Source organism: Aquarana catesbeiana, linkage group LG01, assembly GCF_042186555.1.
Source record: "Aquarana catesbeiana isolate 2022-GZ linkage group LG01, ASM4218655v1, whole genome shotgun sequence".
In the NCBI taxonomy this organism is placed as follows: domain Eukaryota; kingdom Metazoa; phylum Chordata; class Amphibia; order Anura; family Ranidae; genus Aquarana; species Aquarana catesbeiana.
In genome coordinates, this window is record NC_133324.1 from 395,725,433 (window position 1) to 395,744,422 (window position 18,990).

Sequence of the window (18,990 nt, forward strand, 5' to 3'; positions counted from 1 at the left end):
AAACAGGCGTTGGCCCTGGCTTTGTTCCAAGCCAGGAAACAAATTTTCTGACACTGGAAGTCAGCTGACACTCCTTCTTGGAAAGAGTGGGTGGCAGCAATGGGGGATACATTACATCTAGAAAGATATCTTTACCAGCAAAGGGGATGCCTGCACAAATTTCAGGCGGTGGTGTCCCCCTGGCTGGACGCACCTGGTTTATCACCTGTTGGTTTAATTTTAGAACAAATCTTGTGAATGTAATTTCATATGGGTTATTACGATTGTAATACTGGCTGGGCATGGGTATATGCTGCTAACAAAAATTGACTGTGTAGCTGATTGGGTACAGTGGGGGTAATGTTGGGATATTGCATCGTCATATCTTTATCTATGTGGTACTCTTCTGATGTGAATACCTTCTGTATCTTTGTACTTTGTTTCAATAAAAGACTTATACTGCGGCAAGTTGGCAGGGCTGCGCGAATCGACGTACTGGTATGTCGGTTTGTGCACTGGCTTTTGCTGAAGCTCGCCCCCGGGTCCGCTGGCCACCCGCAATCGTGGGAAAGAGCCAGAACAAGGATCTGTCAATGTAAACAAACAGATCTCCGTTCTGACAGGGGAGGAGAGAGAGATCTGCTGTTCCTAGTGATCTTTGTTTCAATAAAAGACTTCTTGAGGTTAAAAAAAAAAAAAAAACAGTCGACCAGCCACCGCAGTTATACTGCGGCAAGCTGGCATGGCTTCGCAAATCGACGTACTGGTACATCGGTCCATGCACTGGCTTTTGCGGGTGCTCCAGAGAGCCAGAATGGGGGTAAACAAACAGATCCCCACATCTGACAGGGGAGGAGAGAGAGAGATCTGCTGTTCCTAGTGATCAGGAACAGTAATCTCTCTCTCTTCTCCCAGGTAGCCCATCCCCCATGCAGTTAGAAACACCTCCCAGGGAACACAGTTAACCCTTTGATCACCCCTAGTGTTAACCCCTTCCCTGCCAGTGTAATTTAAACAGTAATCAGTGCATTTCTATAGCACTGATCACTGTATTGGTGTCACTGGTCACCAAAAAGTGTCACTTGGGGTCCGATTTGTCCACCGCAATGTCGCAGTCTGAGTTAATGGAATTGGTAGCATGTGGAAGAGTTAAACCCACCTAATACATCAAATCCAATAAGCAAAATTAAAGTAGGGATACCACATGGCATTGATACCTAGGAGTTATCTTAACAAAAAATGTTAGGTTTACAATAAAAACAATAGCTCAAAAATTGTCCAACTTTTCTACAATGAAACGTGTTCCACAAACTCTTATGAAGTGTACAGCAGGTATGTAAATCAGGAATGCAGATATGAGTGTCTCCATATGAGCTACAGAAAAAACCATTGAGGTATAATTCACCTGAAATGTTGTGCAGTGCGGAAAAAAATTCAGAAAACAGGATATTTCCAGATTGCAATAAGCCCTAGGAGCATAGCAAATGATGTAGACAAGTGGCACATCTGCCCTAAATGATAAAGAAGATCAGAGCACAGTATTGGTGAAAAACAGGTCTACCCCTAGTTGACTGCATATCATACCAGCTGCAATTGCCAGAAGACAAACACCATTTTTACTGAAGTGCACATCACAGATGACATTTCATATGGACTCCTCCTTTCTCACACAGAAGTGAAGTCCCTCCAAGACAGAACTGTTTCTATATGATATGCTCTTCAATAAATATGGGGTTTGTCACCCTTAAATTGAATCTGGATCACTTAATTTTTATGATATATAGTCATCTAGGGGTAGACCTGAATTTTTAGCAGGTCTGTGCTCTTCGATCTTTGTTCCAGTTGGAGCCTTGCTAGTGTATAGTATGACTGGAGTTGCTTTTTTCATCAGCAGTAGCCCTTGGAGGACTTTGGAGCAGGTTTAGTCCCCCTGTTAGGGATTGGTAATTTATTTCCTGCCAACTCATTACACAATGTTAACTCTTGAACTTGGTTCCTACGGTTTTTTTTTTTTCTTAACTTCTTCAAGGCAAACAGGATGTAATATCCTTAATGCTTTAAATACCCTAATTCCTGAAGGTACAAAAAAATCTTAAATGTCTGCACAATGCCTGGCATATGTTCAATTTTGGGGCATGTATTCGCAAAACTCTACATATCATCAAAACTACTTAGGTGAATTATAACTTGCTTATTTTCAGCATACATTGTGCCTTCATTTGGTGGTAAGTAGTAATATATATTCCCTGATATTTGTTTATTATCAAAGGACCAAAGTCCAAGGCCAAAATAGTAAAAAAATAAAAATAATAATTAATACTCCTACTGACAGTTGTGATATTATATGTACGTACATTATTTGCTGCTTGCACCTAAAGTAGGACCTAGAGACAATAGTGCACATTTTGTTTTGTTTTTTTTTTTTATCCTACCTAAAACATATACTGGCCCTAACACTAAAAAGATTAAGCCCTGATCATGCGATTTTATCTTTATTGTTATTACTATTTTAAACACTTCTTAAACATTATGTTCCTCTGAGGGAAAAAAAGCACTGTATCTTTTTCGCCTAGTCAATTCAGAAGGTGAAGGAGAGTTTAGGGATGGGTTTTCCTGAGTGATCATGGTGATAGCCAATCATGTACGAGCAGGGCCCTCTTATTCCTCCTGTATTGAAGTGCATTGTAACCATATTGTCTGGCTTCATATTGTAAAGCGCCACGCAAACTGTTGGCACTATATAAATCCTGTATTATAATAATAATAATAATAATAATAATGTATGGGGGCTGTGTTTCCTGCGCCTGATCGTTCGTACAAGACAAGGAGTTATTGGTGACAGCTCAGTCTCCTTGCTGAAGCACACGTCCAGCAAAAAAGCCATTGCACATACATGCAGGCACCTCAGAAGGCCCCCTCTGTGACAGCGCATATATGTGTGAGGCTGGCATTAACTAGTTAAAAACATAAATCAAATTATTAATTAGTTTGAACATAAACAAATTAGGAGCTCTTGATAAGACACAAAAAGCCTTATTTCACCAACATAAGGAGATATATATATATATATATATATATACATACATACACACACACACACACACCATTAAGACCTGAGCTTGTAAAATTGATTAAATCGAACTGAACCCGCAAGGACAGAATTACAGAGCCGCCGTCGCTATTTAGTGAGTCAGTGCCCTGAAACAAACATATTAAAATCAGCTGTTCTGACACTTTTCAAGCTGCATTCTGATCAGTGACATACTAAGTAATAAAGCAAAGATAATAAGGAAGGTGACATCCCGAGAGCATGCATCTTTAACAAGTCAGCAATCGCAGCCACCATACTTTTTCATTCAAACATGCCATCAGACTTCTATTCTGTTCCAGAACAGAACAAACATCTGAAACCATGCCAAGACAATTTTTATATATATATTTTGCACATGTATGTCATGGTTACCTTTGGTGTGATAAAAAAATATTGAGAAGTATCGTTTTTGCAGGCAGTCCTCACCACCATTTCAAACACTCTTCTTTCATTCACTGGATCCATGCCCTTGAAAAATATAAAGATCGATCTTGTTAGTAATCACAAATCACTTCAATACAAAGACATTCAAAGTGTGACTAGTGCATTACCTGGTTTATTTCATCCACCACTCGGAAGGGGCACCTGTTGAGTTCCTGAAGAGCCATGAGGTAAAGCATTGTGGACACACTTCTCTCTCCTCCACTCTGGTGATGGGGGTTCAGCTCATGAAGTTGTGTGCTGCTTCTAAACTTTACACGGATTCTTATGCCATACTTATCATAATCCTCCTATTGTGAACCCACGTTTAAAAAACAGATGTTAGCTTTCTAGCAATGTTGAAGCAAAATAGAATATCACACATCCTTTAATAACAGATATGGGAAAATGACCCCTGGTCAAATAAACAGCACGTTCATAGGAACAAACTATCAGAGGAACATCCTAAACCCAACTTGCTCCCCCATGACGGACATCGCTATAAACTGTCCCTCAAGGAAAAGAAGTGAATAAACTCTCACTGTGGCCACAAGGTCAGAGATAATAACCACTTTCCGACTTTAGCAGTGCTACATATATACGTGATCCTGCACTTCCGGGTATGGGGCGCAACCCGATGTCCGCCGGCACCCGCTGATCGTTTGGTACACAGGCAGAACGGCAGTCTGCCTATGTAAACAAGGCAGATCGCTGTTCTGTCAGTAAGGAAGGCATGGATCCTGTGTTCCTGCAAAGCAGGGACACGGATCTATGCCTTCTTCTAGTACAAGCACCTCCCACACTACAGTAAAACACCAGCTAGGCACACAGTTAACCCTTTGATTGCCACTGATGTCAATCCCTTCCCAGCCAGTGTCATTAGCACAGTGGCAGTGCATATTTTTAGCACTATTCACTGTAATAATGTCACTGGTTCCTAAAAAAAAAAAAGTGTCAAAAGTGTCTGTTAGTGTCCAACTTGTCCATAGCAATATCACAGTTCTGCTATAAGTCGCTGATTAATACCATTACTAGTAAAAGAAAAAAAATCCAGTATATATACCGCTATAACTTTTGCACAAACCAATCAATATACACTTATTGAGAGTTTGTTTACCAAAAATATGTAACAGATTACATACTGGCCTAAATTGATGAAGAAATTAGATTTTTTCCATTTTTTTTATTGGATATGTTTTATAGCGTGAAAGGGGCCTTAGGTATAAAGCCAGCTTGAACCTCGTGTATAATTGTAGGTATCGCTAGCTTCCAAACGTTAATATACTTATGGAATAGAAAGACAATAAAGAAATCGAATTTACCTACAAAGTATGGGACTGAAATTTTCTAAACTGAAATCATAACCATAATCTATTTCTGTGTATATACAAACGTGCTGTAAAATCCAGCATTAGAATAGCGTATTTAATCACCGTATTTATTGGCGTAAAACACGCACTTTTTTCTCGGCTCTACTCACAGTCACGCCCGGTCCTGCCATTGGACCTGTGTTATGTTCATCATAGGGCGGGACTGGGAGTGACTGAGCGGAGCCGAGAAGAGCCGAGTACACTCGGCTATGTGCATCTCGGCTCCGCCCAGTCCCTGCGATCTTGGCGGTGCTCGCTCTGCCCAGTTCCTGTGATCTCGGCGGCAATTTTAAACCCATCCAAGGCTGCACTGGACACTGGGGGCAAGGCTGCTCTGGACACTGGGGGCAAGGCTGCACTGGGGCAAGGCTGCACTGGACACTGGGGGCAAGGCTGCACTGGGGCAAGGCTGCACTGGACACTGGGGCAAGGCTGCAATGACAAGGCTGCAATGACAAAGCTGCAGATGGACATTTAAGTTTTTTTTCCTTAAACTTCCCTCCTAAAAATTTTTTCCCTTAAAACTCCCTCCTAAACTTGGGGTGCGTGTTATAAGGCGGCACATGTTATATGCCGATAAATACGGTAATATGATTATAACCTATTGTTAAAAACAATACTAACTTTTTTTTAATAAGCCAAAAGCTTTACCTCATTTTCGGTGTGAAGATCAACTTCACCTACACACTGCATGGAACTGAAGAAGCCACTGAACTGTTCGTTGATTTTCTCCACCAAGTGCTTTAAAGGTGTAAGCCAGTCTTGTTTTATCTGAAAAAAAAAAAAAACATGTTAGTTCGTCACACCACTATAAACCTTCATTAAAATAGCATTCTAAAAGATTTCTGAAAGTCCCAAACATTTAATGCATATTTTTGCTTGCAGCTGCAGACAAAAATTAAGCTTAATGGTGTAAAAACCAGTAAAAATTTCAGGTGTTCCCTTACACACCAATTCTTCTATGTATACTTTAGACCCCTTTCACACTGAGGTGCTTTACAGGCTCTATAGCGCTAAAAATAGTGCCTGCAAAGTGCCTCTTCTGTCACTTCAATGTGAAAGCCCAGGGGGTTTTAATACTGGAGCGGTGCGCTGGCAGGACGTCAAAAAAAGTCCCGCTAGCAGCTTCTTTAAGGTGCTTTAGGAGCCGTGTATACAACGCCCCTAAAGCGCCCCTGCCCATTGAAATCAATGGGCAGGGGCGCTTTGCCAGCACTTTTAACCCTTTTTCGGCTGCTAGCGGGGGTCAAAAGCGGCCCACTGGCGTCCGAAAAGCGCTGCTAAAACAACGGTAAAGCGCCGCTATTTACTGCCGACGCCTGGGCGCTGTGAGTGTGAAAGTGCCCTTAGAGCCTCTCTGCGAACCTCTTTTCATATCCATGATATTATGTAGGTTAACTACAGAGCATGCTACTTATCGGCAAAGGTTTGCACACCAAGAACACACATACCTTTACATCTGTCTGTAAAGGTATAATTGCATACTTGCTGGAAGATTACCGGTGTAAAACAGTAAATTGAGAACATGAGTGACCTAACAGATTATGATAACCATGTTGTGTGGACAAAGGGGGATACACTAGAAAGTACACACCTTACATTTGTTGCACATTGTATACAACCCCAGTTTAACATTCTCAAAACAGTTTTTATACTTTTGCAGCCAAATTTGAGAAACCTCTACGATAAAAGTTATGCCTTTCCATTCACACAGCATACCTAAAGATGATTAGCCACTTCAACACTGGGCACTTTTACCCCCTTCCTACCCAGGCCAATATTTTAGCTTTCAGCGCTGTCACACTTTGAATATCAATTGTGTGGTCACGTAATACTATACCCATAAGAAATCATTTTGTTTGCACAAATAAAGCTTTCTTTTGCTGGTATTTAATCACCACTAGGTTTATTTTTTGCTAAATGGCCAACAATTTTGGTGGAAAAAAAAAGGTTTTAATTTCAGTTAAAAAATGTTGCAAATAAATAATCGTTCTTCATAAGTTTAGACCAAAATGTATGCTGCTACATTTCTTTGGTGAAAATAACCTAAATCAGTTTTCATTTAGGCTGTAGGAAAGTCCACAAACTATAGTATATGTAAAAAAAGGAAGAAAATACCTAAAGAAACGCCCCCTACTTCCTCCTATCTCAGCGCTATGGGTCTCAGGCTTTAGAAAATAGCAGCAAATAAATATATAATAATTTCCTTTAAAGACATACAAGTCATACAGCAGCCACTAAAAAAGCAAAAGAAATACTAGCATGTGATAAAATGAGACACTGCTGCTCAAAAATTCAACCAGGAATAAAAACTTTTATCAAAGCGGCGCTCCTGTCAAATGAACCTCATTGACTGGCTGGCATAGGCAAATATACCTATACATTCATAGCATAAATAATAGCATTAACAACACTGGCACGATAGCAAAATAATAAATTGATATAGTAGATGATATAAAAGGTATAGTCCGTGATGAGTATAACTAGTGGTCCTAAGAGAATCTGCTGATGAGTGCACCTTTCACCACAATCCTCCACCGTGTGTTCCACACACCCAGCTGGGGTTTACACTCACCACAAATGATGATAAAGTCAAGCCTCACAGATCCACAATATCCTGCCCCATACACAGATGCAGTAATAAAAGTATTTTATTTTTGGTTTTTTAAATTATTACACCCATAGGAGATATTTTTATTTTTTACCTATGGGTGTAATAAAAGTATTTTATTTTTATTTTTTTAAATTATGTGATAGTTTACATTTATGGATGAATTGGTTTCAGTAATAATCTTTCCAGATATTTGCACAGAGGATCTTATATGATGACCGACTGAATAATGAATGCTATTTTATATTTACTCTTTTGTTAAATATTGACATGAATTTAGATTGTAATGGTCCGTGGTTCGGTGTCAGTAGTTGCCTTCAAATGTTGAGCAATTGATCATTGATGACTAACAGTCTGTAGCCTCCACTGTGCACCTATTTAATAAGGTGGTTTCAGACCTTACAAAGAGTTAATAACTATTAAGTAAAAAAGTTTTTGGAATAAATTCCAGGATGCCGTGCCGTGAGACCACGCCCTTTGACAAAGTTGGAATGACGAAACCGATCAGGGCGTGATATCATGGCTACCGAAAGAGACGAACCAACGCTGCGTTCCAATGACCCAGCTAGAATACTGGAAGGAGGAAGTGCTTAGCGGTGAGTGGATTGCAATTACTCCAGCAGGACCTCCAGCGCTTCTGACCTCCCAGTAAGGACTATTGATCAGTATACTGACACCTAATTATCGGATCAATTGTGGAACCAGGAGCTTTATTAGCCGGATGTTTTTTTTATACAAGTATCTTTATTTGAAGCATACAATAAATAGTATAAACGGAACTACTCTATGTGAAGCTTATTTTTCCTTATGTCCTTGGACTTCCTGAACCCTGGAGATTTCCCAGTGTGAGTAACCTGGATTTCCCAGTGTAATTAATCCGGGTGAGCAGAAGATAAACGTGGATTCTTTAGGTTAGAAGCATATCTACATTCCGTTGTTCCAGTGTGACTGCATCTGTGTATGGGGCAGGATATCGTGGATCTGTGAGGGTTGACTTTATCATCATTGTGGTGAGTGTAAACCCAAGCGGGGTGTGTGGAACACACGGTGGAGGATTGTGGTGAAAGGTGCACTCATCAGCAGATTCCCCTAGGACCACTAGTTATACTCATCACGGACTATACCTTTATATCATCTACTATCAGTTTATTATTTTGCTATCGTGCCAGTGTTGTTAATGCTATCATTTATGCTATGAACATCTAGGTATATTTGCCATTGCCAACCAGTCAATGAGGTTCATTTGATAGGAGCGCCGCTTTGATAAAAGTTTTTATTCTGGGTTAAACTATGGTATATATATATATATATGAAAATTGATCAATTCTGATGTACTGACACCGATCACATTTCTCGAGGTCCGAAAATGCCAGGACGGTACAAATACTCCCCAAACTACACTTTTTTGGAAAGTAGACAGTCCAAGGTATTTAGTAAGAAGCATGGCAAATGTTTGAAGTTGTAAATTTTTGTCACAATTTTTTGGAAAATTAAGAAATTACAAAAAGTTTTGCTCACAATTCATTTTATTTTTTTACATACTGTTACCAGTGCAGTACAGCATCATCATATAACTGGTGTTGCGGTGATCAGTGAGCAGGTACACTGATCTGTCATCCTCTGTGTTTGGTGGACACATCGGGTGACATACTGTGCTGCAGCGAGGCACGTTCTGGGGAGGACGTTATATTTGACGCCCACCCAGAACTAGAGCGGTCCCACCCAGCTGTCATTGTACTACAGGCCAGGGGGGAACTGGTAAAAAACTATGCCTTACTTTCTAGTCGTTTGTTTTGAGTAGGTTTATACATAGGACTCTAAAGGCCAAGCCTTATAAGCTTTAGCTGTTTGTTAGGACAGTGTTCTCATCTAGTTTACAACTGATGATATCTGCCAGCACAGTACAGACATGGTTAACTATGATCAACATAACTGCTGAACTCCAGGCAAATTTTTTTTCTCCCGTGCAGTGGGGCTGTGCCCGCACTGCATGGGTTAACTGCTAATTTTTGTCTAGGAGAGGGAGGATCGAAGATATACTTACCCAATCCTCCCAGCACAACACCAGTCCAGCACCCCCGCTCCAGTGGTTTTAAATAGTGGACGGATGTCATGACGCCCAGAGCAGTCTGAACAGACCAGGAACAGTCCACTGCTGGATGTGGGGGAGCGCAATTTCCTAGAAGATCGAAGGATTGGGCGAGTATAAACTTTGTGCTCACCCCCAGACAAAACAAGCAGTTAACCCATGCAGTGCGGGCACAGCCCCATTGCATGGGGGGAAAAAAATTGCCCAGAAATGGGCTTTAAGTATAAAAGGTGTGCAGCAATTATTTAAATATTTTTATGTTACGGTATGTAACTGGAAACTCAAATATAAAGAAGGTGTAATCCCAATTTGACTGTAAAAGTGGAAAAACACTTAAACTACATTAACATGTGGCTGTCCAAGATGTTAAGATGTGTTAGACAACCCTAATTCCCATATGCAAGGGCCCACATCCTTGTGAACCAGTAGAAATCACATGCATTAACCTACGGTAGTCAATTAGAAGTCCACTTTCATTAGCTTAATATAGTTGCATTACTAAACCCCTTTAGTTTTCACTGTTGGTGGATGCTAAAAGAATATCTAAAAACAAACAAAAATGTTATAATTGTAGCTTACCAATTCCTAAATAATTTGGCCACATTGTTTTTTTTGTTTTGTTTTTTCCGACTTTTTCCCCATTTATTTTTACCTTGTATTCTTGTGAAATACCTACTTCCTGGCCCTTCATGTCTACACTTATTTCCCTAATGTATCTGGAGGGAGACATGGTTGTCACACAGGCTGGACCTCAAACATGTCTGCCTTTGTTCAGCTCCATTACTTGGTGAATTGATAGGACTACTAGATTACACATGAAAGCTAGCAGGATTTTTGCTATCTTTTCAGCTAACATGGTGTGATAAGGTCAAGTCTGTCAAGAAAAACTATTTTCTACGATTGCTAAAAATGTTTTACATTGGAAAAAAAAAACTAACGCAGTCACTACTGTATACTGAAGGAATATGAGGCTGCCATATATAACATTTTGGGGCTTAGATACAATTGAGCACCATTTAAGGCTGGCACAGCATGGATATTTAGGTCCTGATGACTACAAAATCATGCAAAAACAAAAAAAAAGAAAAAACACAAAATGCTATTAGACATAAAGAGGAGAAAGAAAAAAAAAAAAAAAAAGTGTTTCCTGGGTTTTAAGAAAGTAACCCTACCTTCTACAACCAGCCCTACAAGCCATTTATGATCGAGTACATCACTTTCGTATCATATGGGTATAAAATACTTAACAAATATTTAATGAATCTAAACCTACAAATAAAACTTTAAGTCTAAGCATGTGGAAGTAATCCTTATTCTTTCAGTGTAATTTGTCAAATAAACAGTATTTCAGGCTTATGTATAATTAACCCTCATTTTTTATAATAGTCAATTTGTATCATCATCTGTGAACCACCCACACACAGCGGGCAGACAAACAGTGGAAGTCTTTAGTTTCTGGTGTGCTACTTTACCTTTCAGGATAATGGGGCTACCTCCAAGATAAGTCTGCTCTTAGGTTTGCTCAATGCGATGTCGTTATATACTTATGTCCCATGTTGGGAGCTCATATAGTTTAGAGTTTGCAAATGAACATTGCAGATGTGCCATAGTAATGTAGCATATATTGTAATAGTAATGTAGTATATATTGGAAAAGGAAACCTAAATGCTGGAAACAGTTTAGAGAAGTTATACCTTGCTTGAGCTTCTCCTAATTTTTTTTTTTTTTGCTTTAGAGGTAGGAAAAGGATTGCAAAAAATACAAGTTAGGCTCCATGAACACTGGGCTTTAAAAAATGCCAGTTTCCTTGGCAGAAAAAAAACGCTCATATAGAACGTTATTTTGGACAGAGTTTAGACGAGTTTAGGAGCGTTTCGTTTTTTTTTCTGCCAGAAAGCTCCAATCAGAAATGCAAACCAGAAGGGTTTTTTTTCTGCCTCTAAACATTGAGCTTAAAATATGCCTGTAATCGCCCTAATGTGCATGGACACATAGGATAGCATTGAGCTGCTTCTACAGGCAAAAACACAAAACTCTTGTAGAAGTAGCAATTTTTAAGCCAGTGTGCACAGACCCTAAAACAAAATGTGGTCACATTTTAAAAGATTTCCAAGGAACTCATTGGGGTTTATTTACTAAAACTCAAGAGCGCACAGTCTGGTGCAGCTGTGCATGGTAGCCAATCAGCTCCTAATCTCAGCTTGTTCAATTAAGTTTTGACAAAACAAAAAAAACTTGAAGCCGGTTTCTATGCAGAACACCAGTTTTAGTAAACCAACTCCATAGGCTAATACTACCTACTAAACAGACTAATGATGTATGTTTAAACTTAAAAATCTACTTTAGAATATCATCACTCTTTGCTTCTGCTGCCAAGCAATTGCAGCATTACTCTTAACTGCAGTGTAAATCATAAGATTCTACCTTTGAAATGTTTTGCTTGTAGTCTTCCAGCTCTTTTTTCTTTTGGCTGAGCTCCTCAGTCTTGACTTCTATTTCTCGAGTTCGTCTTGTGTAGTCTTCCACAACCTTTTGAAATGAAGAATTAAAAATAATTCAGACAAGGACTACTAAACAAAGGAAAACATTAAAGATACTTCTCACAACACATTGCTTACAGTGCTTTATGGTCTGTGTTTTAGAACTGGATGCAAGATGAAATGACACATGGAAACGTAAATAACAGTTGCCAGGTTAAGCACAGTATTTTTTTGGTGCAAGGGAACATTGTGTTCTGTTCTTTCTTAAAGACTCTACTTAAAATTCTAATAGATTCAAATTCTGGCATTTCAAACATATTGTTCCTGCTGCCTAGCTTATTATCACTGAGCTTTAATACAGCGTGGGAGGGTTAAGTACTATCAGAAAAACTAGACAACATACAGAAGCATTTAAGCCCATGAAGCAAGAGGCTCTGGACCGCTCTTCGTTTAGTGCAGCATCTATTTCCTCCAAAGTATTCGGAAGAGACTGGAAGGCCTGAAAAACAAGAAAAGAACTCTTATTTAGTATAAAATGATCATGACACTTGCAGGTTAAGGTGTAATAACATCACGTGCAAAGAGAAAAATGTTCCACACAAACTGAAGAAAGCATGCTGCCAGTTTTTACCAAGAGGAAAAAAAGTTCTAAAAGGAAACAATAGAATGGCTTTTACCAAAATGGACATTTGAAATCACCCAGGTTTCTGCACAATCAGTCTCTAACTTGAGCTATCCCAATGTCATAATAGTAATAACAAAGAACTAAGAAGGTATATTTTAACATATGTTCATTGTACATCCAGACAGGTAAGAATTTAAAAAATGTCCTATCTTGTTGTAAGAAGGCAGAAATTGTTAACACGGTCATTAACATGCCGGCAGCTGAAGCTACTTATTGTTTCTTTGCCTCAGCAGAGGCTTGTTAGAAAAAGAATGCAGTCTTAGTAATAACAAGCGCAAGTGATAAATATGCATAATAACATGGTTTGCCATCATGTGTACAATACCATCATTAACAAGGGATTAGAACAGTAAAGAAACACACCGATTATATAAACAGAGGATTAAACTTGACCTATACACACACACACACACACAATGTGAAGATTTGTGCTTTTATATGAAATATATAGAAAGGGTCATTTTGACTAAGCAGTACTCTGTTGCCTTGATTTCATCCTAAAAAAATAGTGTACTTTCTGATATGTGACTGTGCTTAGGGCCCATCTAGTCTATAGCATGAGAACATCTAAGACAGAACTACCTCTGACTGCTAGTCTCGATAGATTTGGTGATATTACTTTTGCTCACTGTTCTCCTGTGGGCTTGTTGGAGAGGAAACTGTATCTGAGGCACTGCAGTGCAAGATCTCCCTGCTCCTACTTCACTCTTCCTATTTTTGCTTTCTCCCTGCTGTTTCTTGATCAATAGCCTACCAGTCTTCCGATCACCAATCATTAGGGGACTGCCGTGAAGACAGGAAGCAAAGCCCTGAACCTATACCAAGATGGCCACCTCCACATAGGGACACAGTGTGTAACAAGGCATGGTAGGTCAAAAATGGGAAGTATCCACAGCAGTGAACCCACAGGATAAACTGGACTTTGCCTCAGCTTGACTTCTTGGGGAAACAAAACATGACTGATGACGGAAAAACACTTGGCTTGTGCTACCCATATTTATTCACTTTGTGAAATCAACCAGCAATAGTCTTTTAGAACGATTTTTAAAAGGGAAGTAGAAAATCGATTTGGCTGCTGTTTACAATTCAGATAGCTCTCATTTCAAACTTTACCAACAGCTGACCATCGTACATATATAAATGTACTGTCAGCAAGTAGTCATCACAAGATCATGGAACCATTTTTTTTTTCAGTTGGCTACTTTGTAAAAGTGACCCCTTTTACATAGCTGTGAAGGGGCGCGCACCCCTCCCTCCACCATCGTGGTGGTTCCCGGGCTCTCCTGTTCCTCCAGGAAGCAGGTTTAAATACCTCTTTCCCACACAATTGGGACAGAAAACAACCACACAGGTTTGCAACACAATTTTAAAAATGTACAATGTATAAACAAATGCTGGCACAATTTAATAACAGGAACCACATAAAGAGACATGATTACAATTAGACTTCTTTTATTTGTGAATTAAAAGAAAAGTGCAGAAATATAAAATAACAGTCATACTCACCTGCCATCTCTACACTGAGAACTGATTGTTTAAAGGCTCCTAATCGCTCAGTTCTCAGGTCCGCTCTGAGCACAGAGCAGTGACTGTCAGTCATCGCTATATGCTCGCCCCTCCAGTGCTCACTGTAGCGCTAGGCTGCAGAGGGGACAGGGGCAGCTGGCTCAGGCTCTTAGCAGTGCACTGAGAGGCTAAACTACCTGCTGGTCAGGCATCTGGGCAGATCCCAACATTGTCAGGAGGCCTTCTATTTATGTTTTCTATTGGTTGATCTAGATGTACTTGTGACTTTTTTCCAACCTAATTATGTAACTATGTAATATGGTTGCCCTAAACGCTCCACCATAATGCCTGCGATATGGCTGTGACAGGGGGATTAGAACACCTGTCAGGTTTTTATTGTTGCCTGTGCCCGTTAGGGAGATTCACCTTTTTATTTGTCCCTTTTACCATTATCACCTAAAATTAAAATATACGAAAACCTAAAATTTTGGGTTGCCCCAGAACAGGAATACTTTCCAATGGGGACACTAGTTCTGGTGACCCTGGTAACAACTCAAGATTCCTGCACTATAGGGGGATTTTCTCTTGCTTCCGTTTTTGGCTATGGGACAGGAAGTGAAGGGAAATCTCCCCAATGGGACACAATGGAAAGGCAAAAAAAAAAAAAAAAAAAAAAAAAAAAAACGGGGTTACAACCCTCCCTTACTCTATCTAAAAGTAAAAAAAAAATGCTTTGCCTTTAGTTCTACTTGAATGTCCCACTTGTAATTTACCACGAGACATTCTGGTGCAGAGTTTCAAAATCCAAGTGTTACCTCCCCTTTTGGGTGGAAAGAGCCTTCCAAGGCCATGAAAGAGGACGTCGCCATGTTCATTTAAAACATGTTTTTACACATTTGAAGGACGAGAGGCAGAAGGACTACAATTCCCATAAAGTGTTTACTGATTCTCGTTCTAAGGAGACAAATTTTACATTCAACCTATTGTTGGCTGCCTTTTACACATAAGATGACAAAGATTAAGTATGAAGTTGTATTGGAAAAGATTCCCCTGAAACCATTGAACAGGTAACACTGGACTTTGGTTGTCTGCGGGCTGGTGGCAAGTTAGGCTTGGTTTTACCGTTGGCCTTGTTTGTACCTGTTAGCCTTCCAATGCTTCTTACTGCGATAGCCAGCTATAGATGGGAGCAAGTGGAGTCTTTTTTGTATCACGAACACTGGACTTTGTATAGACTGCACAATATCTGCAGGTTCTAACACCACACTTAAATGAACCCTATAAATGCACCATGTAGATCGTTTCCTATTCTCAAAAGTAGGTGGGAAAAAGTACTTAGTGACTTTAAAAGACGTTATATATCAGGCAGAACTGCAGGCAATCTAGATACCTAGTTGTACACATTTTTGAATGTCTAATGCTGTGTACAGGCGAGCGGACTTTACGGCAGACTTGGTTCGGGGGACCGGAGTCCGTCGGATAATTCGATCGTGTGTGGGCTCCAGCTGACTTTTTTTTCCCCAAAAGTTCGACGGACCTAGAAATGAAACATGTTTCAAATCTTTCCGACGGACTCGAGTCCGGTCGAAAAGTCCGCTCGTCTGTATGCTAGTCCGACGGACAAAAACCGACGCTAGGGCAGCTATTGGCTACTGGCTATGAACTTCCTTGTTTTAGTCCGGTTGTACGTCATCACGTACGAATCCGTCGGACTTTGGTTGATCGTGTGTAGGCAAGTCCGTTCATTCGGAAAGTCCATCGCACCAAGTCTGCTGTAAAGTCCGCTCATAACATGCAAAAAGATGTGCAATTTTGCTCAGCCACTGTTGTAATCAGGTAACCCTATCCACTAAGCTTGGGATGCGACCTCACTTTCCTCCAGTGCAGTTAAGAAAAACAGCTTAGTTACAGACCCTCTTCCAACCAGCTGATTTGACAATTAAAAGCACACTAGATTTTAATTCTGCTCTCCCTTCCTCTGGTCATGCTCCTGGCATAAGGCTAACTGCTAATAGTGCTGCGCTGAACAATACTGCATTGCATTAGTGTGAACTAAGCCTATTGGAAGCAATGAATTTCAGATTGATATTGCACTGGTCATACATTGAGCAATGAATGCAAATTGCTAATGGACCCTAAGGCAAACATCAGGGGAGTTATGAGCATACATGCTTACTCAAAAATCATCCTAAACTTCTGATTGCCAATCAGCTCTTCTTACATGAATATCATATCTATGGATTTAATATATTGATCAGCCAAAAACAAAATTTAAAGCAACACTGCAGATTTATGTAGATAAAGAAAATTATACAGTACTGTTTCTATCATCAGTATGAGTTATCACATTTACCCAAGTGGAATGTATATTATCACAGGTAATGAAATCACACAGTGCATCTTCCTAGTAAGCTTAAAATGATGTTATGGTTGCATTTGATCTTTTGTCAAAGAGACCAGACAAAACAAGCTCATATTCATATACTAAGTCTATATTGCTGCTTGCTGTTTAAGAACACAATGTGAGTTTTTAAAATGTGCTCTCCTTGTCTTGGGTTTACAGCTTAAAATAATTGTATGCCTGCCACTTTTTACCACAGCAATATACATTTGTGTAGGGACTGAATGCAACTATTTTTGAAACTCCCAATTGTAGGCTTCAGAAAAACAAGGAGAGAATGCTTTACATGAACATTTAAAATAATAAAATATTTATCAATTATTTAAAAAGGACAATGAAAATGAAATGCCCGCTCTAGTAAAAAAAACAGTGTATAGCAGCGCAGAGTATAGTGGGGTTTTTTTTTAGCCAAATGTGATTTGTGCATACTACCAAGACTAAATTGTACTTAAAAAAAAAAAAATGGTAACACTGCTGAAAAATCCTAAATAGCTTTGTATACCAATTTCTTATGAATTTCTTGGTCTGAGTGGATAGTATGTTACTTTTTATTTAAAGAAAACTCATCATGACTGGGTGTATGATGAAATCTGAATATTAAGGCAATTTATTATATTAACTGTATAGGCTTGCTTATGAAAAATGTATATATTTCCTCCTTACCTACTACTACATCTGAGCCCAACACTTTAGCTGAAGCATCAAGGACAGATGCTGCCTGTCATCTGCCTGACCCCACACACCACACTCTGACCCTTTGCTTCAACCATATAGTGAATGGCCGCACACAATTATAAGGAAAATCATCCACAAATAAAACATCGCAGCATTGAACCGCAGAGAGATATGTTGACCCGTTTCACTCTAAAAAGTGCTTATGCATAACTGAGAGCAATATCCTTTAAATACCATCACACACTTTGAGATTACACAGCAGGGCTCATCCAGTACAGTAGCGTGTATCTCACACAACAAATCAAAAGAAGAGTGATTAAAGACCTACAAAAAAGGAAAAAAGCATACATAATAAAAATAGTACCAAAATCCATAACTGAATCCATCTAAACATACGAAAAATAAAATAATCCATACAGAGGAAGGGGAATGAAGAGGAGAGGGGAAAAGAGGCACTGTCCAAGCAGGACAGGATTCCAAATCCCTTCCAAATCCATAAAAATGTGTGACATTCCACTCAAAACGAAGCCCTTTGTGGGTGACGTTTCTGCAGTGTCCATCTAGATCACTGAGAGGGTTCCGAGGCGAGGTGGGGATGTTTCGACTACTGTGCAGGAAGGAGAGTGGTTTACTGGATTTTCCATCTCCAGACTCGAATGTGTGTATGTGAAGGGGGGGGGGTAATGAGAAATGGACAGAGGACACTGCTTTGGGGGATCGGGAGGCAGTGTGTGTGTGTGGGGTGATGTCAAGGGGAGCAGAGGACAGTGTTTTTTTTTTTGGGGGGGGTACAGGACACTACTGGGGGGGACAAAGGATACTAGTGGGGGGGGTAGAGGACCCGGCTTTGGGGGGGCAGGACACTACTATGGGTTGTGATGTGAAGGGAGGCAGAGGACAGTAATGTGACACACTATGTGTTCTTCGTGCTATATTGGGAGCTTGATATATTTTTTTTTTTTTAAAGGCGCTGACAATCACTTTTCAAAAGGCGAAATCAACACTGCATCGCTGCAATATTTCTCAAAGGTGTCTGACAGTTGTATTTTATGGTTTATTTACTCCTTTTAAAGCATAAGGTTATCATGTTTTCACTTATATCACAAATCCAAAAAAATATGATAGAGGATTTATTACTTAAGATAGTGCTTAGACCCATGTAAATAATTTCTTTACAAGTTAGGGGCATTGGAACTGACCAGGAAAAGTAAAGGCCCACACTGCACGGTTCAACTACTTGTTTACGTCTAGGGGAGTGATGCAGGGACCACAGCTCTCCACTGGACACAACGATGTGAAAGGACAGGCCACAGCCAGAGGGTATAGAAGCGGTAGATCGGGTAAGTAAAAAGGTTGATTTTCCCCTAGGGCAGGCATTTCCAAAGCCCAGCCCGCGGGCCAATTGCGGCCCGCATTCCATTTTTGAACGGACCGCCTGGTAATTTGGACATATAAATCTTTTGTGGCCCCCAACGAATCTCCGAGCACCGGCGCCACAAAAGATATATATTCTGGCTGCCTTGGAGGGGACAGGAAGGGGGTGGACCGAGTGCCATACATACAGGAGTATTTCCTGTTTACGCGACGGCCCCTGTAATAGGAAGTCCTGTCTCCTGCGCTGCTATTGGACGACTGTTCTGTCCATCAAAGAATGCGGGACTTTGTATTAAAAAGGTCGCTGAG

At 40.0% G+C, this 18,990-nt stretch overlaps 1 protein-coding gene across 1 annotated transcript in view; it reads right to left on the minus strand.

Moving 5' to 3' along the window:
• SMC5 (structural maintenance of chromosomes 5) overlaps positions 1-18,990 on the minus strand; it is a 122,325-nt gene that overhangs the window by 13,416 nt on the left and 89,919 nt on the right. Inside the window, exons 19-23 of the mRNA XM_073634579.1 lie at positions 12,444-12,539; positions 11,985-12,089; positions 5,512-5,631; positions 3,622-3,801; positions 3,443-3,538 (exon numbers count right to left, since the gene is read on the minus strand). Coding sequence (XP_073490680.1) covers positions 3,443-3,538; positions 3,622-3,801; positions 5,512-5,631; positions 11,985-12,089; positions 12,444-12,539 — 597 coding nt within the window. The remainder of the gene's footprint in view (positions 1-3,442; positions 3,539-3,621; positions 3,802-5,511; positions 5,632-11,984; positions 12,090-12,443; positions 12,540-18,990) is intronic.